Genomic DNA, 26,099 nt, shown 5'->3' on the forward strand with positions numbered 1-26,099 from the left:
TTTCCTCACTAAAAGTGCAAAATGTTATCAGCTCGATCAAATTACAAAAGTGCCTGCCACTCAAAAAATGAGAGAAATGGAATTTAAATATGAACAAAATGACATTATGCCCTAGTAAGCTCCCTATTCTTAAGAGAAATAAACATTGAATTGGGGCCCTTCTCATTGCAGCTCTGGGTGCAATTACTTACAAATAAAATATGGTTTTTATCTCAAAAACTGAACTGTTTTCATGCAATTTAATTTTTAATTTCAGGTCAGTTTTCTGCCTAATGCTTGGGTAGCCACCTACTTCACTTGGGTTCAGAAACACCATATAATAGAAAATATGTCATGGTTTGTAATCTTTAAATATCAAGATACATTTATTTAGTTTTCTCTCATTAATCTTATTTTACTTTTTTTCCATAGTTAAGCAAAAAGCTCATTTTCTCACGTTTTTGTTGTCCAGTGATATGTAAAGGTCAAGCTGGAGTTTCTAATCAGCATTATGATCAGAGTATCTATACCAAGTTGACACAACTTCAGCCAAAATAAAAGAAACAAATTTTTAATTTGCTTTTGCACAAATGTATGATTTTTGTTGTACTTTCTAATATACTAAAAATAGCTTCTGATTTCCTCTTACTTTCTACAAATGCTTATAGTTGTCCAGAATTCCCAACTTGAAAGCCATTATTTAAGAGATAAAGTTTTAATCTTTCTGGATGTATTATTCTTACTCAACATACACTGAAGACTCAGGGTGAATTTTTATAAATAAATTATTTTAGCAAGAACAAGTCAGGTTCTCATAATATATAACTCAGCCAGATTACTCAAATAGCCTTTTCACTGCTCTTCCTGCTTCTAGTCTTACCCCTCCAGTTAATTCTCTTCTGTAGCCAGACCTATCTTTATAAAACACAAATGCGATCACACCATGCTCCTACCATCATGCTGGCTTTACATTTCCTTCAGAATAACCCAAACTCTTTAACTTGGCTTACAAAGCATCTGCTTCCTCTTCAGCCTTATCTATCTATCACCAATAAAAGGAAACTATTTGTAGTCCCTACTACTTTCACTGTTATTAATATCAAATAATTTGTGACACCCCTCATCCTTGATTAAGCCTCATGATCAGCTTGGTACTGTAGCAGCCTTCAGTTCTGAGAGGGATCAAACCCTCATATATCTCTGAGGTTATGTGGAACCCTCCTTCCATTTGTAATACTCTTCAGCCTTTTGTCCGTGACCCTGCCACATCCTTCTTTTTCCTAATATAGCTCCTATGTCCAACTCTTATTTAACATTTTTTTTTTAACTTTTATTAGCCTTTATTTGATGCTAAATTTACTCCCAGGCCATAAGTTTTTGTTTATTCAGTTTCTTATGGGATATCTTTTTCTTCTGTGCAACCTGCTCTTCTGGTTTAGGAACAATCTACTCTTTTCAGTGAGGATCATCTCAGTGTAGCAGGGAGAGCTCATGTTTGGGTTAATCTGCCCGGGAGCTCTATAAATTCTACTCCACATCTTGGGAGCTTTGTTCACCTGAATGTGCTCAATGACCAGAACCTACATCTAAACCCTTCTGTTCAGCATTATTCTCTGCATTTTTTAAGCATGTGCAGCAAAAACTCAGCATTCTTTTTGGGCTACCGACCCCATGTCCAGCCCCACTATTTGGCCTGGGCACACCCACCAACCTCATCATTGTAACGACGGAATGGCACACATTGCTGCTGTAAGGTGACATCCTTCAGACACTTGGTGGCTTTTCAGATACACGTACCCTTGATGGCCTAGACAGTTTCATATATGTTCTTAAAGTGAATACGAAGATTTCAATCTCTTGATTTGCATGATTTTGTGGGTTTTTCTGGGTCAAGTGAATAGTGATCCATTTTCAGAGGTCACCTCAGGCTGCTTATAGGAACAGGTTACTTATCCCTTATATATCTTCCTAGGAGTCACTTCTTCCTGAAAGCCTTCTTCGTTCCCTCACCCCCCACAAGGTATTACATGAGCCTTCTACGTGCTCACAGAACTCCCTATCTTTTCTCTCTCTCTCTGTTTTTGCCACACTGTATGTAATCGCCCCTTTATTTATTTGAATTATGCAGATCAGTGATTTTCAAACATGATTTGCACTAGAATCACCTGCAGGGCTTGTTAATAGATAAATTGCTGGACATCACCCTTAGTTTTTGACTCAGTAGCTCCTGGGGAATGAGGTTGGGGAGCTGAGATGTGCATTTCTAGCAAGTTCCCAGGTAATGTTGATGCTACATGTCTCTGACTATGCTTTGTGAACCCTGCAGTAGAAAATAAACTTTGATAGCAATGTTAGGTAGTTAGGCATGAGTGACAGGAGCCAAGGCCCAGCTCTGTAACCATAGAAACTTCCCTTGAAGACCTTCCTTAAGCACTTCCCAGAAATACTTCCCTTTTAGGATTATACATTACCCAAATCCTAGAGCACAAAGGCCATAAAAGCCACTGGCCTAAACCAGCTACAAACACATGCATAGAAAGTACTGCCCATAACTTCAGCCTCATTATAATCTCATGACTATGCCTGGAAGTTCATGAATCTAATTATAACAGACTGAATTCTAGGTAAGCACATGTGCAGTAGGCAAAGTTATATAGCAGTCAACTGTCAGTCAAGGTGACATCACATATGGATCATCTAGGACCTCCCATCATGGCCCAAATATAAACAGACCTTCCCATTTCTGCATTGTTACAGAGTTCTTGGCTGGAAACCCACCCCTCCCTTTGGGGTGTACTATCTTATCTCTTCATCTCCTAAATTCCACAGGGCTGCTGCCTTCCTTAGCATGGCTGGTCTCCTTCTAAAATGTACTTTCAATAAATCTTACTTTTTCTAAATCTTGCTGACCTGTAATCCTTTACTGTGTCAGCGGAGAAGAGCCAAGGGACAATGCCACCATTCATTATCCACCTCCTCCTCCCCCATACCACTGGGGTGACACCAGATTTCACATCACCCCACTGGTGACAGCAAGGTTTTGAGTTACTTACTGCGCCATATCTAGCACCCACCTAATGCCTTATATGCAATAGGAAATACACAGGTTCTTATTGCATGGATTAGCAAATTCGGGGGGCTGGAAATACATGTAGAGATAATGGTCAAGTAAAAAATATATATATCCTTGGTGCTCTGCTGGCTCAGTAACGACTGCATTTCCTAGTATCTATCACCACTACCACTGCGTTTTCACATGATCAGATTTTGAACATTTAAATTGATTACAAAAATAATACAGATGGCATACTGATTAAATACAGAATCCCTTCAATTCTCTCTCTTTTTTTTTTTAAACTAAAAAGAATCAGACTTCTTTGAGCAATACCACAATTACCATAGCCAGGCCTACATGGCTTTTGATATTAATTGAGGAAAGAGTAACATTATTTTAAAATAAAAAAAAAAGAATGTGTTTTGTAAGAAAATCCTATTTCAAGAACAAGGGGAATTTATCTGTCAATCACAGAACAGTTTACTAAAACGATGAAAGCATTTATTTGTCTGTCTGTCTACCCCATCTGCTTTCTTAGTGATTATCTGCTCAAGTCACTTTCTCCTAAAAACTTTGCACCTGCAAATTTATCTATTTATATGATAACTTTGGAGGCATGAAGTATTTTTTTAACACAGGAGCTTGATAAAACCTCCTAATTCCTGCTTCATCTTTTAAAATATTTATTACTGTACAAAAAGCTATGATTGGAAATATGTAGTACTAAAAGTTAGCTCTTTTTTTTTTTTTTAGAATTTCAGGTAATGAAGTTAGAATGGGGAAAAAGTCATTTTATTTCTAAAGCTGAATTTGACAACTATTTTCAAATTTAATATTTCATGAAAACAACTTATAGAAAGATCTATTACATACTGTGAGTCTTTTAATAATTCTCCAGGCTGTATTTTCGAAAGAAAATGAAAACAAAGCAAAATGTTATCAGTTGATTTGATTCTGCACTATAATTCATAGTATATATTTGCATATTTTAAAAGCTGATGCCTGAGGGTCTGGCTTCCAACTAGCCTTTTGTCTAGGTGCTCAATGAAATTCCTTCCTTTAGGACAATGACCGGTCTTGTCACACCGTTAGCTACTGAGAGCTATTAAAAATAAAACAGGCAGCTTGGACAATCACAAAGGTTTGAGAGACAATCAAGAACTCTATAGGTTTAAGAGACAACTTAGCAAAGTTGAATGATAAGGTTGATCTCCTACATGAGGATGCACCTTCAAAATATTTGATCTGAATAGACACTTCTCCCAAAAAAGATATACAGATGACCAACAGGTGCATAGAAAGTTGCTAAATGTGACTAATTATCAGAGAAATGCAAATCAAAACCACAATGACATATCATCTTGCACCTATCAGAATGGCTATCATCAAAAAGACAAGAAATAATAAGTCATGGTGTGGTCATGGAGAAAAGGGAAGCCTCGTGTATTGTTGGCAGGAATATAAATTGGTGGAGCTATGTAACAGTATGAAGATTTCTCAAAAAATTAAAAACAGAACTACCATGTGATCCAGCAATTCCACTTCTGAGTATTTATCTAAAGAAAACAAAACTCAAAAAGATATATGCGCCCTTACTTTCACTGTGGCATTATTTACAATAACCAAGATATGGAAGCAACTTAAGTGACCATCAGTAGACGACTGGATAACGAAGATGTGGTGCATGCGTGCGTGCGTGCGTGTGCGTGTGCGTGTGTGTGTGTGGACTATTACTCAGCCATAAAAAAGGAATGTAATCTTGCCATTTGTGACAACATGGATGAACCTAGAAGGTATTATGCTAAGTGAAATAAGCCATACAAAGACAAATCCATATGATTTCACTTATACGTGGAATCTAAAAAAATAAACTAATGAACAAACAGAAACAAACTCATAGATACAGAGAACTGATGGTTGCCATATGGGAGGGAAATTGGAGAGATAGGTTAAAAAAGGTGAAATCACTTAGGAAGCACAAATTACCAGTTATAAAAGTAGTCATGAGACGCAAAGTAGAGAATAGGAAATATAGTCCATAATACTGTAATAACCATGTGCCATGCCAGATAGGTACTTAGACTTATCAGGATGATCATTTCATAAGGTATATAAATGTCTCCTCACTATGTTGTTCACCTGAAACTAATATAATATTGTATGTCAACTATAACTGAAAAATAAATTTAAAAAAGATGTTATCATATAAAATTCCATTACGTAAGCAAGTATTTTTTGATTTCTGCTGTTTGTGAGGCACAGTGTTATATACTGAAATTTAATAATAGTAAGACAGAGTTTCTATTCTCATTAAAATCAGTGTTTACTGTGGGAATCAGACAAGCAACAAGGCATTTTAACACACGTGAAAAAATAGAGGGTATGTTTGACCACATGGCACGAAATGATAAGTTTACATTATTTTGAGAAGAAATGGAAAAGTAGAGGAAGAAAGGGCATTCTCTTGTTCTTTAAGAGTACAGACTAGAAGGTGCACATATGCCTTCCTCCACAAAGATACTTAATGCACATTTATTTGTAAAGTGAAACATTAAAGTTAATATGTAAATTGAAGTATAATAATATGATAGGCAATTATAAAAAAAATAAATCAATAAACTCTACCTTAATGTATCAGCTTAGGTACTCAAAAAGAAATACTAAACTTTAAAAATTGTGGACCTACCAAATTCCTACCAAATAACTAACATTTAGGCAGTCTAGTTCCCGAGTTACCACATGTAACCATACCCCTGTACTATTTGTTTATAAAGTGTAGTATATGAGAGATTAATGGAGATACAGTATCACGAGTGGATAATAGACATTTATGATAAATGTATACAAAGACAAACCCCCAAAGCTAATATCAAATTTATAATAGAGACTGTCTCAGAGGTTAGAGGCAGGGAGCTTTGATTTGGGAAGGAAACAAAGAGACTCTAAGAATATATATGTCATTTTCCATGGATGGATGATGGATAGATGGATAGGATAGATGGATGGATGGATAAATGGATGAATGGATGGGTAGAAAGAAGAAAAGAAGGAAGGAAAGAAGGAAGGAAGGAAGGAAGACAGAAAGACAGGAAGACAGACAGATAGACAGACAAGTTGACTCTATTATATGCCAGGCACTAGTGTAGGTTCTGAGGATACCTCAGGGAACAAATGATAGTTTCTTTAAAATAAAAAAAAATAAAAAATAAATAAAAATTTAGATTTGAAATGTTTTGGCTTATTCTTTCCTGAAAGAATATCTATATGAAAAGAAAATCTGTAGTCTGAAGGTTACGTTAGGAACATGAAACACCACCACCAAGGGAAATTAGTTGGATGGTCTTAACAGTGATTATTACCAAGCTAGAAAACATTTATTTCACTAAGTCTACATAAAGAGTCTCTGTATTTGTGGGATGAGTAAAAAAGACTTTTTAAAACTCCAAAGTATAAATTTTAAATAGAAAAGCTGATCAATTTGATTACATGAAAATTGAGAATTTCTTATAAATGTGCACTATGGCAAAGATAAAGACAATGGATTATGAAAAATCTTTGCCGTGTAAGCTGACAAAGGACTAAGAAACACCAGAATATTAACCAACAAAAGACAAAGATTCTGTTTTGAAAAATAGGCACAAGGCAATAACAGGCCATTAATAAAAATGGTTACTCAAAAGCTAGTAAGTTTATGATTCTTAAACTCATTATTAATTAAAGAAATGTAATTAGAGCATTGGGCTAGTTATAGTTTGATCTCTCAGATGTCTTTTTACAAGAAATCAATCACGTATGTCCACGTTGCCACGTCTGAATTCTTAGTTATGCTAAACTGAAGAACAAGGAGCCTGGTGAGTCAAGCAAGGTAAACGCAGCTCTGTGAGTGTGAAGCCAGACTCCAGACACCGCACGTCTATCTTGTTCTTCTAACTGCAACTACTTTGACTTTTCTGTTAAATCTATTTTCCATTTTTATTCCAAGCATTATTTTTATATGGCTCTTCAAAATGTCTTTGGAGAATGTATGCGCGACATTTAAATAATCAGAATTGTAATGTGTCTAACAACCTTGAAATTCTTATTTTTTGGTTTCAGGCATTAAATCTAGAGAAAACTCAGATAAAACAGAAGAAGTATAAATATTAAAATATGTCCTAATAAAGAAAATAGACATGAAGAGGCTAAGTAGCTTACCCAAGGCCACAAAACTAATTAGCAGTAGAGCTGGAATTTGAACTCAAATGTTTTGATCATATTCTTGACCATAGACTTAGAAGTAAAGCTGTTGAAGGAAATTGAGAAACATAATGCTGTTTTTACAAAATTCATTTTTTATTAATTACTTTATCAACCCTACTCCATGTCAGGCTCAACGCTGAACACTGGGGCTACAAAGATGAAATTCACAGCCTACTGGGGAAGATGTGCCAAACAACCATTATATTATGTGCCCAACAAATTTGGCATAAGTGCACTATTAGTGACATATCAGGTTATTACAAGTGCAGAGAGCAGGAACACTTAATTCAGCTAGGAGAGGTCCTAAAGGCTTTCTGAAAAAAAGGTCAGATGAGCTAGAGTTAGCCATGAGAGTGTTTGGAGAAGTGAAGCAACTTTAGGCAGCTGAAGACAATGCAGACGAAGGCATCATGAAGTGTAGTGCACTGAATCATAGAACGTAAGGTGGAAATTGGTTGAAATAAGAAAAGATAGTCAGAATTCAGACGTTGGAGGACTTTTGAGTAATGGCATAGAGTTTGGACTTAATCCCATGAATAAATGGAGATTATATAGTTAAGACAGTCATATAAACATGGATATATTTTAAAGATAGTTTGGGTGGTAGGCTGGAAATGGATTTAAAGGTCTATTAGTCAAAATAAGTCAATTTGTGCTGTGGTATTAAATAAATCTCCGAATCTCAGTGAGTTAATGCAATGATGGATTATTTCTTAAATATCCAAAGTCAAACTAGCTGGACAGTCCTCCTCCATCTGGTAGCGGTACCATCTGGAATGTGTGTCCTTCCAGGTTACTGAAGCAGAAATGGGAGAGCTGGAAGATATTGCAGGATGTTTTAAATGTTTGGAACTAGGTGTGGCTTTCGCCAAATCCTCCCATATCTCATTGTCAAAGACCCTGCAACATGACCCAGAACAACTGCAAGAAACTTCAGGCAAGCACTGAGTGTCTACCACAGGATAGAGCACTTATTTCCGTCTTGTTTATGACACGCTAAATATATCTGTATATTCTTATTGTGTTGTTTGAGAAAAAAATGGTTTATTCATCTATTCAATTCATTCAACAAATGCTTTTTTGAACATCTTCTATGATCCAGGCACTGTCTAAGTACTGGGGGTACTGTGTTTTTCGTGTTACTTTCCCGTGGGTAAACTCTTATTTGGCTCTCCACTCACGTGATAATATGTGCCCTCAGAAATTGAGGGCAGTTAATATGTATGGCGTGAGGAAAAAAAGGTCTTCACTTGAGCTCCCAGGAGAATGGAGTTGCAGTCAACTGAGGGAAGTGAGCCTTAATCATTAAAACTGTTCCAGGATGCTTATAGAAGGGCTCTAGGAAATATTAGTTTCCTAAATTATGCATATCCAATGGACGCTTCCTTTAGAATTTCAAACAATAACAATATTTATAAAAAGCCTTTTTCTTAGATTTAAAGCTTAGCTCCAAACATTCCCCACACTGACAAAATTTCATACAAAATCTATAGATCTATCTACCCATAAAGAAAACTAGTTGGTTGTCAAATAATGTAAATTTTTTTTTTGGAAAGTCAAGTCAGCAAATATTAAATTACATTACATTCATTGTGATGTAACAATTTATTTACTTTTTGTTAGGGTCATGTTTGCTTTATGGGAACTGCCCATATTCTTATATCTCATAGAAATCAAATTATTATTATTATTATTAATTATTATTATTACATTAGAAAGACACTAAGTAAGTTATGCCACTTTACCTTGGTGATTTGATTCATCCACTGGGTGTGAATTAGCAAAACAGGAGCTCATATTTAAGTTGGACTTTGATGAAGGCAGAGAATGAGAGAAGAACGTTTTAGGTATACAGGACAGGTTACATAAATTCATGGACATAAAACAGGATGGTCGACTCAAGGAATAGACTTTTGGGACCATGAGAGGGGACTGATCTGGGTTTGGAGTTGCAAGAAGTAGGAAATTGAGGCTGTTAAGGTCTGGGAAGATTGTTTATGAAATTATGTATAGATAATTTGTATGATATAATAAAGGTTTCAATTTTATTTTTTAGATAAAATAAAGAAAATGATGTTGAAAATGTAGAATTGAAAGAACCTGTGGGAAGAAGATAGATAGTAGAGAATAGATAAAGGGAAGCCATTAGAAATCCACCTAATGGAAGAGTGTAGTGAGAGACAATTTAATTCTAAGAAATCTCAGAGAACCAAGTTTCTAAGCTAGAGCACATCTAGCGCGAATTACAAGCTAAACAAACTATGAATGAAGTATGTGGTTATATATTGTTTTGTTTATACAATGACAGACATCAGCTTTAATTTTTTTTTTCCTATTAGGCTAAGGAATCAGTGACTCCAGAAAGATTTAATGACATAAGAAACCTAACTTGAAACCCAACTGAAAAGAATCCCACTTGCCTTCATTCAAAATATGCTTTCTAGAATCTGCCTCACTCAAGTAACTAGGAAGTTCCATAAGTAATTGCAGTTTTCAATATCTACAGGAGCAACTGCATTCTTCAGAGAATAAATAGGCAAAAGATACATTTAAGAAGCCTTCCCTAAACACCAGTTTTATAGAAGTAATACCAATATATAAATCAGAGCATGCATTAGAAAACTTCGATGAAGTAGAAAGACAAATATAAAGAGAGAAGTAATATGTGAAATCACAGAACCAACAAAGGATTAATATTCATAATATAGTTTAGGATTTTTCACAAATTAATAAGTAAAATATAAGCAAGCCAAGAGAAAACTCAGCATAAGATTAACAGGCAGTTTGCAGAAAATAAAACTGAAGTGTTCACTGAGCACATGTGAAAAGATATTCAAACATACCTATATTAAAATAGTGTTCTCGCAAAAAAAAAAAAATAGTGTTCATCTCTGAAGGAGGAAGATGGGGGGGAGGAATAGAACTTGAAAGTGCAAAGCGAAATGCCATTTCATGTATTACATTTAATGCCTTTAAACAATAAAAAGGAGAGCAAATATTGCTAAATGTTAACACTGTCATGTAGGTAGTAAATATATGCATGTTTGATTTAGTTTCTGTATTTTCTTTTATATTTCAAAATATTTCTTAATAAATTGATATGCTATATGTGACAATTTTACCATCTTATTCTATAAAAATTTCTCCAACTACCACTTTTATGAAGTAAAATGATAAGGTAAGCAGTATAAAATAGGGGCAGGAGTTAGAATCCTAAATCTAGTCCCAAATCTGCCACTTGACCACTGTGTGACTTTGAATAAATCACTTTATTCTTCTAAAACTGACTCCATACCTGAAAAACTTGAAAAATAATAAAGTTACTTACACCTTTACTACAAAAAGTTATTGTAAGGAGTGAAATATTTTATGTATATAAAAGTGATGTTCAAATGTAAAGAAAACATTTGAAAATTCTCAAAGCCAACAGTTAACGTGAAATTAAATGAACATATTTTCCCATTTATTGTCATTTTAAATCTATGGAAACGGACATTAGAAAACAAAGTGGACACATATCTCTTCTTACCGGGTCTATTAGCTGGGAATAGAGTTCATGGCAATTGTCAAAAATATACTTGTACGTAGAATCCAGGCAAGCTCTGACACAGTCCTTTACCACCATGCTGGCCTTTGGTGGGCTTTGTAGTTCCAGAACCTGATGGACAAATTATTTTCTTAAATTCAAAAGTAGAACATTGTAATCCAGTGTAAACAAGTCAAACAATACTCAATAAATGCTTTTAGTTGATTTTTCTATGTTCAGGAAAAATGTGGTCTTAGAAATGTTTTAAATGTGTAAATATCCACTTTAAGTTTCTGTTATGACAACTCAGTGAAAATGATCATAGTTGTAAATACTCGAACAGAAAAACTTAAAGTGACCTATCATATCATTCATTCATTCATTTATTCCAGTCATTCAACAAATATTTATCACCTATTATATATCAGACAATGATGATACTGCAATGAACAACAGAAATCTATTTCCTTATGGATCTAACTTCTAGTAGATAATAAATCAAATATATTATATGATGATATATGTTGAAAACAAAAATAAAACAGAGAAGAGGGGATAGCAGGTAGTGGAAGAGAATTAACACAGAAGATGGCAATAGTATATGAACTCAGAGAAGTAGGAGGATGGGCCAGATGGAAAAATTTCATATATGCTATTGTAAGAACCTTAGCTTTGAGCATGGTGGGCAGAAATCAAACTGAGCTGAAGAGCAAAAAGACCTTATCTTTTAAAAATCTCTCTTATGCTGCCTTAAGGTGGGCTATGGAAAAAATGAAAAGACCAATAATGAGAATAGCGCCATAATCCAGTCAAGAAAAGACAATGCTTAGACTATAGTGGTAACCTAGGAGCTGTTATAAGAAACCATATTATGACGATTTTGAAAGGAAGAGCTAACAGGATTTGCTGACCGACTATGATTGGTGTGTGTGTGAGAAAGGAATCAGGACTCCAAGGTTTTAGCTTGAGTTACTTGTACAGTAGAGTTGGCCAAAACTTAGGTCAGCAAGGCTGTGCTTGAGAGAGCACAAGCTCAGTTTTGGACAAGTTAAGGTTGAGAAGATTGTTATGCATAAAAGTAGATTTCAAGTAGAAATCTGGGTAAATAAGTCTGGAGTAATGGAGATGTTTGGGCTAGAGAGATAAATTTGGAAACTATTAGCTTAGAGAAGAATTTTAAAGAAACAAGACTAGATGAGCATGGTTAGAAAAGAGAATAGGTCCAAGGAATAAACCTGGGTAATTCCAGCCCTATGACATCAGGCAATTGAGAAAGAACAAAGCAGTGAAGACCATAAAAAATCAGTGAAAACTGGAAAAAAGCAGCCAGTGAGATAGGAGGAAAACTAAGCAAGAGGGGTGTCCTGGAAATCTAGAGAAGAAAGAATTTCCTGGAGGAAAAATTGATGAAATACATTAAGTGATACTGAACATTGTAGAATGAGGACTGATAATTGACCACTAGATTTAGCAAAATAATGGTCGGTGATTTTGACAAGATCATTTTTGTGAAGTGATGGGGTAAAAGTCTGATTAGACTTTATCAAAAAATAAGGGCAAATTTGCAAATCTAATACTGTTAAAATTTCAGTCTCTCCAGATTGATCTGTATATTTAATGCAATTCCAATCAAAATTCCAACAAGAACTAACATCATCTAAACAATTCTGAAAAAGAAAAAAGGTGGAAGACTCATACTATCTAATTTTTCAATTTGCCATAAGGCTGCAGTAATAAAGACAGTATGGTAATGGTGAAAGTTTATACAATCGAACAGTATAGAGTTCAGAAATAGAGCTAAATATGGCTGATTTTTTTTTTTACAATGATGTAAATGCAATTCAATGGATAAAAGATAATTTTTTTCAATAAATAGTGTTAGAACTATTAAACATGCATATGCAAAAAAAAAATCCTTGACTCATTTTTCACAGCTTATTTAAAAAAAAACTCTCAAAATGGAACACTGGACTAAATATAAAAAGGTAAAATAAAACTTTTAGAGGAAACACAGGAAAATCTTTTTGTGAACTTGCTTTCACCAGAAGGACTATCCATAATTAGAAAAAATTGATAAAGTAGGCTTCAACAAAATTAAAAACATTTGCTGTATAAAAGATACTGTTAGAGAATGAAAAGACAAAGAACAGACATGGAGAAAATATTAGCAAATAAAGTGCCCGACAAAAGACTTGTATCCGGATTTATAATGAATTCTTAATACTCAACAATAAGAAAACAACCTAATGAAAATTGGGTAAAATATTTCAACAGATTGTTCATAAAAGAAACTCAGATGGCAAATCAAATCTAGAAAAAATAATCAGCAATATTAATTAATAAAGAAAATTAAGATCACAATATGATATTTTAGAATGGCTAAAAAATTAATTAAAAGCATGGAAAATGCCAAGAGTCTCACTAAAAGGTGCAGAGCAACTGGAATTGGAATTTTCATATGTTGCTGCTGAGGATGCAAAATTATACAACTCTTTTGAAAAAACAATTTGGCATTTCTTGCAAAGTAAAATGTATGCTTACCAAATGACCCAAGAACCTCACTCTTAGGTATTTACCCTAGGAAAGTGAAAACTACACTAAAAAATACATATATGTGAATATTTTTAACAGTTTTGTTATAGCTCCAAACTGGAAACAATGCAAATGCCCATAGTACATACACAATATTAAAAGGAATAAATTGTCAGCATACTCAACAAGATGGACGAAGAGCCAAGGTGTTATGTTACATGGCATATTATTTAATTTACATGATGTTCTTCTGGAAAAGGTAAAACTATAGTAGACAACAACAGACTAGTGGTTGCCAGGGAATGGAAGAGGCGTTGACAGTAAAGGAGCAGCACAAGGGAATTCTAGAGGCTTACGAAACTGTTCTGTGTGTTGACTGTAGTCAAAATTAGCAGATCTGTATAACGAAAAGTGAATTTGTCTGTAGTAAAAAAAAAAAAAAAAAAAACAGTAAGAGGAAATTTGTTCAAAACCTAATGGGAGTAAAGAAATTGAAAAGAAAATGTAAAGAGGACTTTTGAGGAGTTTTGGTGTTAAAAGTAAAGAGGAATTAGGACAGCAGCTGTAGAAGAAGGTAGAGTCAATAAACATTTTTAAGATTGGAAGATTAATAGCTTGTTTCTTGATGGAGAATGTCCAGTAGAGAAGGAAAATTTGATAATTCAGGCAAGTGAAGAGGATTGCTGAACCTATGTTTTAGTACTCAAGGAAGGATAAAATCAATTGTACAAGTGGAAAAGATGGCCTTTTCTAGAGATAACCTTTTCTAGAACAGAATCAATAGTAATAAAAAGAAGGAAGAGTATATGGACACAGATACAGGTAAGTAGGTAGATGGAGTGGGTGGTGGGAGCTTGGGGTTGGAGCTTAAGGAAGCTCTCTATCTTTGCTCTTGTTTTTTCAGTGAAATAGAAAACAAGGTCATCAGCTGGTACTCAGGATGGGGGAGGAGGAGTTGCAAGTTTGAGGAGATTTTATTTTCTAAACACTGCAAGGCTGGTGACTAAGGAATTGTAAATTAGATATATGACACTTAGGCTAAGCTATCTAGCCTCACTCCCATTTCTCCACCCTCTCAGGAACAATGGCAGGAATCATTTGTCAGCTTGTAAACTTTTCCACTGAATCTGGACTGGGTCTCACTATCATTTTCCACACACAGTTCCAAGAGCTACTGCCGGTAGAACAAAATTGACATAAATTCTATTTATTCCAGTCACTCAATTTAATTGTGATTTTAAACCAAATAAGTTTTAATTGAACTTTAAAGAATCTAAATGATTGTTGGCATAGTATAATTTTGTTTCCTCTCATGTTATAAAGTACCATTTTTAGTGCTTCTAGTGTAAACAATCATGAAAAAAATTAAAAGAAAATATTATTTCTAAATGAACATCATAAAACTCTTTCCAGGAGCAAAAATATTTAGTCCATAGCCTGCCCAGTAGTTTTAGGAAAACTTTACACGAACTGTCCTGCTAGCCAAACTATGATTGCAGAGAACTTGCTATTAAAGAAGAGGAGATACACCTAAAAAGAAATGCCTGCATAGTTTGGTAGATAATAGTTAAAAATGTTAATGAATTAAGCCATCAAATATAGTCTTATGTAGACATTGCCAGCACTAAAAACAGAAGTGGCCACAACTGGGGTAAATTTAAGAATTAGCTACTCTCCTGTGAGGAAAAAGACAGCAAGATATCTGAGTTAAAACTGAAATGAGAAGTAAACTCCATTTCCATTTAACATTGTTAACTACTTTTTTTTTTTTTAAGTACCATGTCCACTTACTTGAGAGCTTTAAGATGGATTTAATTTAAAACTAAATTTGAGCCAAATGTATCAGAATATTTTGTTTCTAGGATAATTCTTTTTCAACACACCATATATAGGAAGATTCATTTAATTTAGGCGAAGGCACTAAGCTTAATTGATAAAGTTGAACAGTACTGTTCGAGAGAAAGGTGAAGCCTAAAAAGCTTTTGTATAGCAAAGGAAACCATCAACCAAACGAAAAGGCAACCTGCCAAATGGGAGAAGATATTGGCAAATGATTTATCTAATAAAGGGATAATATCCAAACTATATAAAAATTCATAACTAAATACAAAAATAAATAATCCAATTAAAAAATGGATAGAGGACCTAAATAGACTTTTTACCAATGAAGACATATAGATGGCTAACAGGCACATGAAAAGATGCTCAACGTCACTAATCATCCGGGACATGCAAATCAAAACCACAATGAGATATCCCTCCACATCTGTTATAATGGGTATTATCAAAAAGCCAAAAAAAAAAAATGTTGGTGTAAGAAAGAACACTTGTACTCTGTTGGTGGGAATGTAAACAGGCTTAGCCATCATGGAAAACAGTATCAATGTTCCTCAAAAATTAAAATAAAACTACCATATGACTCAGTGATCTCACTTCTGGATATTCATCTGAGGAAAACAAAAACACCAATTCAAAAAGATATATACACTCCAGTGTTTGTTGCAGCATCATTTACAATAGCCAAGATATGGAAGAAACCTATGTGTCCACTGATAAATGAAGAAAATGTCACAGAGAGAGAGAGTGAGAGTGAGAGAAAGAGAAAGAGAGGGTGGGAGGCAGCAGGGAAGGAGGAAGGTAGGGAGGGAGGAATATTACTCAGCCATAAAAAAAGAATGAAATCTTTCCATTTGCAACAATATAGATGGACCTAGAGGGTATTATGCGAAGTGAACTAAGTCAGACAGAGAAAGACAAATACCATATAATTGCTCTTATGTGAAGTCTAAAGAACAAATAAAATGAACTATCAAAACAAAACAGAAATAGACTCATAGATACAGAGAACAAACTGGTGGTTGCCAGAAGAACAGGGGTAAGGGAATGGGTAAAATGGGTAAAGGGGATGAAGGAAGGTAAACTTCCAATTTTAAGATAAATAAGTCATGGGGCGGTGTGTAATGAACAGTGTAGAGCAGTGGTCCCCAAACTTTGTGGCACCCAGGACCAGTGCTCCTATGAGAATCTAATGCCTGATGATCTGAGGTGGAGCTGAGGCGGTGATGCTAGCACTGGGGAGCGGCTGAAAATACAGAGGTAGCTTCACTCTCTTGCCAGCTGCTCACCTCCTGCTGTGCAGCATGATTCCCAATAGGCCACAGACTGGTACCAGTCTGCAGCCCAGGGGTCGGGATCCCCTGGTATAGAGAATATAATCAATAATACTATAATAACTGTAGGGTGACAGAAGGAAACTGGACTTATCATGATGATTCCTTTGTAATGTATATTAATATCGAATCACTATGCTGTATATCTGAAACTAATGTAATATTGTAAGTCATTTACCCTTCCATAAAAATAAAAAAAAAAGAAGCGTAAAACTACACTTTACCAGGAAAGAAATGTGTTATGTCACACCAAGACAATGACAGAAATAAAATAAAGTACCTTCATCCTAAAAAAGGTGATACTTGTTAGCAGATCAACAGTTGATTTCAGGTCTTGCAGTCTTTCAGCATTGCTGGCAGGAAAGTTTTCCTGCGTAATTAGGAAACAGAAAATGGGTAAATTATCAGCATTAAGTCTCCAGTGAAAAAATAAACTAAAACTAGCTTTATGTGAAAGAAAATGAGAAGTAAACTGTATAAAAATTAAAAAAATATCTCTATGGTATTCTTACTATATTTTTATCATAAAACAGTACAGAAAGTAAACAATTTGGAAACACGCTCTTCTTAGTCTTAGAAAGCTATATTCTATTTCCACAATGCAATAAAAATATACAAAACAATGTTATTAAGGCAATGTTATTAGGTTATTCATCTTTGTTCATAAAATGGTTTTGCCACTAAAAGAGAGGAAGACAGCATATATTTGAAAATATTGTTTATAGTTTTCTCAAGATGGGTAATTTTTTTCAAAAACACTTTGAGAAGTTTTATATGTGCTACATTTACTTTGAATCCAAAATACACTTTTTAAAGTTAAAAAATTAGACTGCATTGCATAGTATCTCTCTGAAGTACTGTGGATTTCGACAAAAGGTTTCTGTTAATGAGATTTGGTGACAAATGTCATATGAAAATGCAGATGTTTTGAATTTTGGAAAAAAAGGAAAAGGTATAATTATGAAACTGTTGGTCTAAGAAACAATTTTAACATTGGGAAATTTCTCATATTAACATGCTTTTGGATTGGCTTTTTAAAGAGCTACTGGGGAAACCACAGGTAACTTTTAGCTATTCATGAGTTAGAGCAGAGTTGAGTGTCTAAATGACAGCAAATGAGGTAAACTCAAGGCCCTTCTTGCCTTCCAGTAACTCTTTCATTGGATGGCATAGCGGTTCTCTTCTCGTAGTGTTGGCTTCAGTTCCAATATGAAAGATGAGTTTGACAAAAGTTGGTATTATAATTTCCAGAAACATGCAATTAAGATATCCATCAATAAGACACTAAAAAAATGAATACAGGAGAAATATCTACGTGCAGATATAAAAAGATGTTCAGGATAAACTGTTAAAGAATACAATAGTTATTGCTATAATTTTGTTTGTAATTTCAATTTGTACCTAATTTTTTGTAACTATTTTATGACTAAAATTATGTGTGTGTATTTACACTTACACACACGTGTGAATATTTGTGTGTGCGTGCATTTGTGTATGTTTCACCTGGAGGTGAAGTACAGAATTGCTGACAATGAACTCTCGGTGGACAGCTTCAAGAAAGCACATTCTACTGATCTAGAATGAGTGTGTTAAGCAGTAAATCCAAGTAGGAATCTCAAAAGCTGTGGAAATATCAGGATATCTCAGTTACGAAGGATGAGCTTTCAAGATTAGGACTGGGCCACATGTCTACTTCATAAATTAGCTGAGGGCCACTCAACCTAATGGTTATTAAAATAATTATAAAAATTAAGCTACACACATATACACATACACACAGTACTGTTGTAGGCTTATGTGTGGCAAGGTACGTAAACAAGGGACATCTGCTTGCTTACTTAGGGGACCCTTGTAGTGACCCTAAGTAACAAGCAGACACTAAGTAGGACTCAATATCCTGTAATCAGGATTTTTACTTTTCTATTACATAGTGAATAATTTTTTATACTATGACAAGAAATCTGAGCCAAACACAATATTTTACAATATTCAGGCAAATAATTTTGCACATACCCTATACTTTGACAGGTCAATCCTTAAAGAGTTGTGCAACTGGTCCAGTAGTTTTATAAATTTTTCTCTCTGTACAAAGAAAATGCAAAATTGGTGAATGTAAATAAATGGTCATTCTAAATGTAATCTTTACAAAATTTTATAAGTTATTGTCCCCATTTTATAGAAAGGAAGATTCAAATATATCAATGACTTGTCCAAGATCATAAAGCTAGTGTGACATAGCAGTAATTTGAACTCAGTCCTCTTCGACATCAAATTCGCACTCTTTCCAATAAGTCACACTGCTTCTCTGTGATGAATGAGAAAGTATCCAGAGAATTATGTTTTGTAGAAAGAGTCCAGACAACTGAATTGCCACTGTACTGATTCACAGCAATATGACTCAGAAAGAGAAAATATAACTTACCTCTCATTCTAACCCCATACAAACACCCCACCACCCCAGAAATAAATGATAGTTTTTATACTTCTCCCACCTATGGATGTGAGAACAGCTGTTGTTTTTTCAAAAACAATTTCAAAAAGCATTTTCCTTTTGGCAACAAGTATAGACTTCATAATCTGAAAGGATCAATTGCCTTTAAACATTTATGACTAAGTGCTAAAAAAAAAAAAAATGTATAAAATTAGCAGACCAAAAATACTGATGCTTCCCTCCTGATCCTATATCGGTGTTGGACTGATCTCTTTATAGAATGATTTAAAGATGATAAGAATAAGAACTTTTACTAATAAAAATAAGGACAAAATTGTATGGATTAAATAAATTAGGTAAGGTAAAAGCATCAAAGTCACATGTACAGATGATATAGGTAGACAGTTTCACCATTCTGAGTCTCAGATTTCCAGTCAAAAATGAAAGAAAGTAGGAGGTAGGAGTAAATGGTAGTAAAAGTCTCTGCCTATATTAATATTCTATAAATATCAGATTGTACTTTGGAAGGTACTGGCAAAACTACAACTTTTTTCTAATGGTTTCACATATAAGGTATTGGATTTATGGAGTATATAGCTCTTATCCCTTGGAGCTGCTGATCTCGATTAAGTGAGCTGAGTATTAAATGGAGTTGATGAATTGTTCCTAAGTTGAAAATTTAATTATCTGAATAAACTGCCCCCATCAGGTTTATACATCAGTGAACAAAGTTTGAGTACAGCCTCTGTGTTAACCCTTATGGAAGCAATAAAGGAGCTTCAGAAATGAACCTTGTCTTCCAGAAGCTTGCCACTTGTTAGGCAGGTAAGATTCTCTAGTAAAACTACTGAAAAATACAGATGAGCTGTATTTTTATTGAGATGAATAAAAATTTAATTATCTGAATAAACTGCCCCCATCAGGTCTTAGATTTTTCTTTCCCATTCTCCATTATACCTTACCAGGAGGCAGGTGACCTATACTGTGCTTTATTGCCCACCTATCCCCTATCCATGTGGGTCAGTAGCTCTCAATAAAAATAGAAAAATAAAAGAGCTACTACAACCATGAGTTTAGGCCACAGTAAAGTTAATCTTGCAATCATCGTAAAAGTGAATGTGTTCACGTCATACCTCTGACCTCTTTATCTGACCTCTGTGATTGGTACAAATTATTAAGACAGCTGACGTGACCCTAGTCGACCATGCTATGGCTCAAATCACTGGCTCTGTTATGTACACTGAGACCAGCTATTCTGGTTGTCCAATATCCACTCTTCCACTCTTCCTTACTATTAGAACTTCATGAGTCAAATGTATCCATTAAGAAATTTCTCCCTTCCCAGAACTCTTTTCTTCCAGGAATGGCCAAGTAGCATGGTGTAGGCCCATGAGATGAATACAGCTTATTAAAGAGAATGGACTCAGCTGGCATATTATCAATGAATGATTATTTGAAAAGATTCTAAAAGAGTGCTTGCCAGGCAGTGTTTGTTGTATTAGAATGATACATAATTTTGTGTCAGGTTTTTGTTGTTGTTGTTGGCTTTTTTTTTTTTTTTTTACATTTGCCCTTTGTGTTTCTCTCCTTTTCCCATCTTAAACTCAGCCTAGATAATAGGAGGTAAAACAGTCACCCTGTGGCTATGAGATGAAAAGCTAAACAAATGGTAAGAATGTTGGAGCAAGAAGCTAGAAACAGTCCCATATCTCACTCTCGCCATGTCCACCCACCCTTTCAAAAAATTACAATTCTGAGCAGTGACACTGGCTTTGAATTTTTTTATTACCTCTGAACTTAGGTTACATGGGGGAAAAAAATCTTAAGTTTGTTTAATTGAGTATCTGTTTCATGCAGACGAAGAGAATTCTGACTGATACAGATCACAGATTTGGCCTTCCTACCTAGGTCTTCCGTAACTAGCTGGAAAATTTACATTCAAGGAAAATAAGAAACTGTGGAGAAAACTGCCATGTTCGTTGTCACAAAATCTCAGACAATATCAGATGATGTGAAATTAAAAGTGTACTGCTGATTGAATTTTCATAGTGATCCTTTAAACAGCAGGATAGCTTGGAATTTAATTTTATCTTTCATATTTCTATTTAACTAGAGTGAGATTGCCTTTGCAAGAGCAGGGGAGGCCCACCGCCTGCATGGTGTGATTTGAGGAATAAAAGAAATGGTGATTAAAGAATGGCTCCCCTGAGGGTCATGCCCAGTATCAGAACGTGCCGCATTATTCCGTTCTCCGCATTGGGTAAGGAGGACACATGTCTGGTATTTGGTAGTGGCCAAATCAATAACAATAATACTAAGTATTATTGGTTTTTAAAAATTTAAACATATTTAGTTGACAAGGATAATGCTAGGCCAGGGGTCAACAAATTGTAAAGAGCCAGACAGTAAATATTTTCAGCTTTGTGGTCCTTGTGACAACTATTAAACTCTGCGTTGTAGCACACCTCCCAGAACAATATATAAACAAATGGGTCTGCTTGTTTTCCAATAAAATTTTGTTTCTAGACACTGAAATCTGAATTTCATATAATTTTTATGTGCCACAAAATAAGTCTTCCTTTGATATTTTTAAAAAATAATTTTAAAATGTACAAATCATTTTTAGCTCATGGGCCATATAAAACCAGTTGGTGGGCCAGTTTTGGCCCATGAGCAGAGGGGAGATTTTGAGAAGGGGAGGCAGTTGCTACTTTACAAGTACACTCTTAGTCTCTCTAGGATGCTGGGAACTGTGAAAGGGAAAACTCTTATAAGGAAGGGGTATAAAAACCTCTGCACCTTCCTCAGCTTCTCTCTTCCATTCCTTTCTGAGTATTACTCCAACAGCAGGGGTAAATTTAAACCTGAAGGTAATGATGCTTAAGATTTGGGGACTGTCACTTGCTTAAGTTTTCCTGGGAGGGTGAGCCCTATTCATGTTTACCTGATCTTAGGTTTTTGTAGCATTTGCAAAAATAGGATAGAAATTATTCTGACCTGGACTAGCGAATTGTAAAATCTTCTTTTCTAAAGCATACCAAAAGCAGTCATTGAATAACAGAAACATTTCAAATAGAAGTAATGCATAGACTATTTTGATCATTTTTGATGATTAACATTTATCATATGAACATGTTGGTAATTTATTTCTTATTGATTTGCAATTAATGCTGATACCAACAGAGATACCATAAAACTATACAATGCCATGTAATGATTCTATTAATGACAAACAAATTAATAAATGTTATTAATTCAAAGAGTATTTAAAGAGTCATTTTATAGGCAAACTAAAAAAGCACTGAGATGCTATCTTTCACTGACCCAGAGAGCTTCCTGTTTCCCTCAGTTTGACTAGACCTTAGTCATTCTTCCTGACTCTAGGTCCTGACCTCCTTTCATTTTTAGAGCATGTTCTTTAGAAAATTTATCCTTGTGAATTCTTTCTCTGCCTCTTTAAAATGTAAATTTTTTTAAAGCCTCTTGCCAGTTTTACAACCCAGAAATGTCTTCCTAAGCACCTGGGAGCCACCGCTTTGAAATGTATTCACCAGAGAGATAGCTCCTCAATCTCTCAACCTCTGTGGGAGGATAGAAGACTAACTTCCATGGGTGTCAATTAGTGAATACAGATGCCCTACTCTCAGAAAAAAACACACTGGCAAACTCAGTTCAACATACTGGACACATCCCATTGATCGACATTTCTCCTAATATCTTCAGGTACTTTTCCTCTAGCTTATTCTAGACGGTAAAAATTCTATCTCTTGTTTCAGTGGAGTAGAGCTCAGAGTGAGCTCTCTCCCTAGGGCAATGGCCTTAAACAGAATCTTCCTTGACTGTTTAACTTTGCTGAGTGCAATTTTTGCTTTGACACCACACATGAAAAACTCATAATAAATATTTTCCCAAATTTGATGAAAGGCATTAAAATGTATGTGGCATTACCAATGAATTATAAAAGTAAAAGAAACTTTTCTAAAGTATCGATTTAAAAAGTTTGGTCAGTTCTGCTAGGAAAAAGTGAATTATCTTTTTTTCCAATAAAAATGATATTTGAGAGTTTTTGTCATATGAAAAAGCAATCCAGCATCTATACCCAAAAACTACAGAAAAAACTCTTTATTGAGGTGTGTCAGGCAGTCAACAAATAAAAATATTATGTTTTTCAGGAATTCATAATGTTTGTGGAGTTTGCCTTATTATAATAATTTATAATCCCTTGTGATTTATTTTTATTAGAAATATTAATTTTACATCAAATTTTTAATTGACAATTTTGTATTCTTCTTATTAAAAACAGTCTCATAAAATTGTACAAGGTTTAGGCAGCACGAAAACTAGATCCCCCTCTTCCAGAACTAATTACTTGGCAAGTCATAAAGAAACAATCTCTTCCAAAATGTTTCTCACATTCATTCTCTCCTTTGTCACACTTCATTTTCTCTAAATTACTGTCCAGATGTAGCATCACTTTGTCTTGCCAGGGCTAGTGTATCAGCCTTCTTACTAAATTTCCACCTAGTCCTCCTGTGTTCAATACCAAGAACTGGGTTACTCATTCCTCCTTTCTTCAGTGTGGCTTCCTGTAGTTTTGAGGCTAGAAAACTACCCTATTTCTCAAACTCTTTTGCAGATAGGTTTCTGCAATTATCTTAGTTTATGCCTATTAGATATATGTGTGCGCTGCTACCTTTGGAAAGTAGCCATGACAAGGAGTCCCATTTCTTTCTTCTTGATTTTACTTTTGCTGCTAAGTCCTGGAGACATTTGCTTCTCAGTCTCTGATCACTAGCTTTGTGGTTTTTAAAAAGACAGTTGCATTGGCAGTAGAAGCAGCCTTCTGATTTTTCATCTTCCTGACAGTAAGAAAGCTCATAGCTTCCCTTGCAAATAAGTTTCACTGTGATATTTTAGGAATTATTACAGAAGGATCCTTTTCCAGTCCTTCAGGTAATACTGTAAGCATCTAATTCCCTGTGCCAAATCCCTTTCTACTTAAAGCTGCCTGGATGGGTTCTATTACTACAAATGAACTCTGTCTGATAAACAAACTCTCTCTCTCTTCTATAATATTTCTCTTACAGAATGATCTTTCTAAATCGAAAATTCTATCAAATTATACTCTATTCCTCAAGAATGAAGTCCAGACATCTTAGTGGGCGTTAAAGACTCTCAAAAATTAATGTTAACCCAATAACACAGCTTCCTCTTATACTTGTTTCTTTGATTCTGCCATATTCAGTAGGCAGACTACCTTATACAAACTTCTTTAAATTTATTTTGCATCTTTACTTCCCTAGTCTTTACTCACATGTCTTCCCAGGCCTAAGGCAGTTTTTCTACTACTTCTTAGACTTCGAAAAATATTACTCATCCGTAAAAGCTCTGTTCCTTTTGTCAAGCTTCCTTGAGCCCCTGAAGTCCTAGAATCAATAACTAGGTTTTCTTCAGTCTCAAAGCAAATATATAAGTATAAATTCCTTTGCACTTAATTTGAGAGAGATCTGTGGTTATTATTATGCATAGTTATATGATTACCCCATTAGAGTATAAGCCCCTGACAGTAGAGGTCAACATCTTTTAGTGCCTCCACTACCTGCTATAGTGCCTTACATGAGGTGTCACATACATGCATTTGAATAAGTGAACAAAAAAAAGCCATTTGTAAAGCCAAAAAAATGTTTATTTGTGTGTTTGTTTTTGCCTGTACTGCCTGTGTCAAAGAGGGTGTATGTGCTCAAGAAAAAAAAAAATATTGAGCTAGATAAACATCACGTTTACTAATAATGTACTTGCTCTTTTTGTCTTAAGATAACTCACTAAATACATTTCCTAAAGACTTTTTACTGAAGTTGAAATATCGACCCCCACTTCATGGAGTTTTCTTCCTTTCCAACCCTTGATCTACCCATGGTGTTTTCAACACCCATGGAGATGTTCTATCCAATAAAGTTCTTTGATCTTCTTGACTCCAAACAACTTCACACTCAATGGTGTGCTGCTAAATCATCTCTCCAAAAGAAGAAACCCTTGATATTTAGCATTTGTCAATTTCCATGATGTGAGTACTCTCCATATTTCCAGTCTCAAGGATGACTTTGTTCAACAACCAGTTTGCAATATTTCTGAAAATTTGGTAATCACTCGTTGTGAGCAGGTATAAAGCAGCTCTAATACATACACCACTGTTCTATGCTCAATTTTCAACAATCTACTCCCAGAACTACGTCTTAGACTTTAGACTTCCTCTTTAAAATCTTATAAAATATAATGTTCCTAACAAAATCTTTTGTTCTTCTCTTTCTCTCTCTGTCATGGTGTCACTTATCACCAGACCCCATGGTGAATCACTTCAACTTTTCTCTTGATGTGATAATCTATATACTAACTCCTTTACCTTTTCATTGCTTTTTCTGCAAAATTTCAACCTAGAGTCAATCCAACCATCTGCTAGATCTGTTACTATATCAGTATCAGAACGCTGAGAAATTCTGAGAAAATTTCACATCCACATGAATTGTTGTGGCAATAAATTTATGCTTCCCGGTATCAAATGAGACCTTCAGCTTTACTAGGAATTCCTCTTCCATGGTAGTGAAGCATTCCTCTTTCTATTCCCTTCAGTAGCTTATCCAAACCTTTACCTAACTCCTTCAGCTCCTGCATCTATATCATAGCCCTTGCCTTGCAGATAAGCATTTCTTATCCTTGTAGACAACCATAGAAAAGATTAGGGAAATAGGGTATAGACTTCCCCGATTTTTCATTTCCATATCAAAAGCTTAGCATTTTGTGCAAGGACTCCTACACTGTCTCCTCAAATTTCAAAATAGAACTTGTCCTTTCTTATTCCAAAGAATGTGTGTCCTTCTGTCTTCTCCACTGCACTTCCTTCTTTCTCCTCTGGGATGTTACTGCATCACTTATTCTCCATCTGATAAGTGTGCAGCTTCACTCTTGCAAGTAATTTCTTTCCTAACGATTTATAAACACGTTTAAATTTATCCTATTAAATAATAAAAAATGTCTACTCTACCCAACAATGAAAATAAAATCTGTTTTCACGACAAAACCTTCTCACTCTTGACCAAACTCTGTTTTCCCCTTCAATTCCTTAACTGAATACTCTATTTCTTCACCAACTTTTATTCTTTTTTCATAGTT

The 26,099-nt window shown here is 34.8% G+C and overlaps 1 protein-coding gene across 1 annotated transcript in view; it reads right to left on the minus strand.

The window, feature by feature from the left end:
- Positions 1-26,099, minus strand: part of LOC120604618 (protein unc-13 homolog C) — a 348,907-nt gene that overhangs the window by 186,408 nt on the left and 136,400 nt on the right. The window contains exons 11-13 of the mRNA XM_039865545.1: positions 18,515-18,583; positions 16,782-16,871; positions 10,803-10,931 (exon numbers count right to left, since the gene is read on the minus strand). Of these exons, the coding sequence (XP_039721479.1) occupies positions 10,803-10,931; positions 16,782-16,871; positions 18,515-18,583 (288 nt within the window). The remainder of the gene's footprint in view (positions 1-10,802; positions 10,932-16,781; positions 16,872-18,514; positions 18,584-26,099) is intronic.

The sequence above is a fragment of the Pteropus medius genome, unplaced genomic scaffold, assembly GCF_902729225.1.
Source record: "Pteropus medius unplaced genomic scaffold, Ma_sr-lr_union100, whole genome shotgun sequence".
Lineage (NCBI taxonomy): Eukaryota > Metazoa > Chordata > Mammalia > Chiroptera > Pteropodidae > Pteropus > Pteropus medius.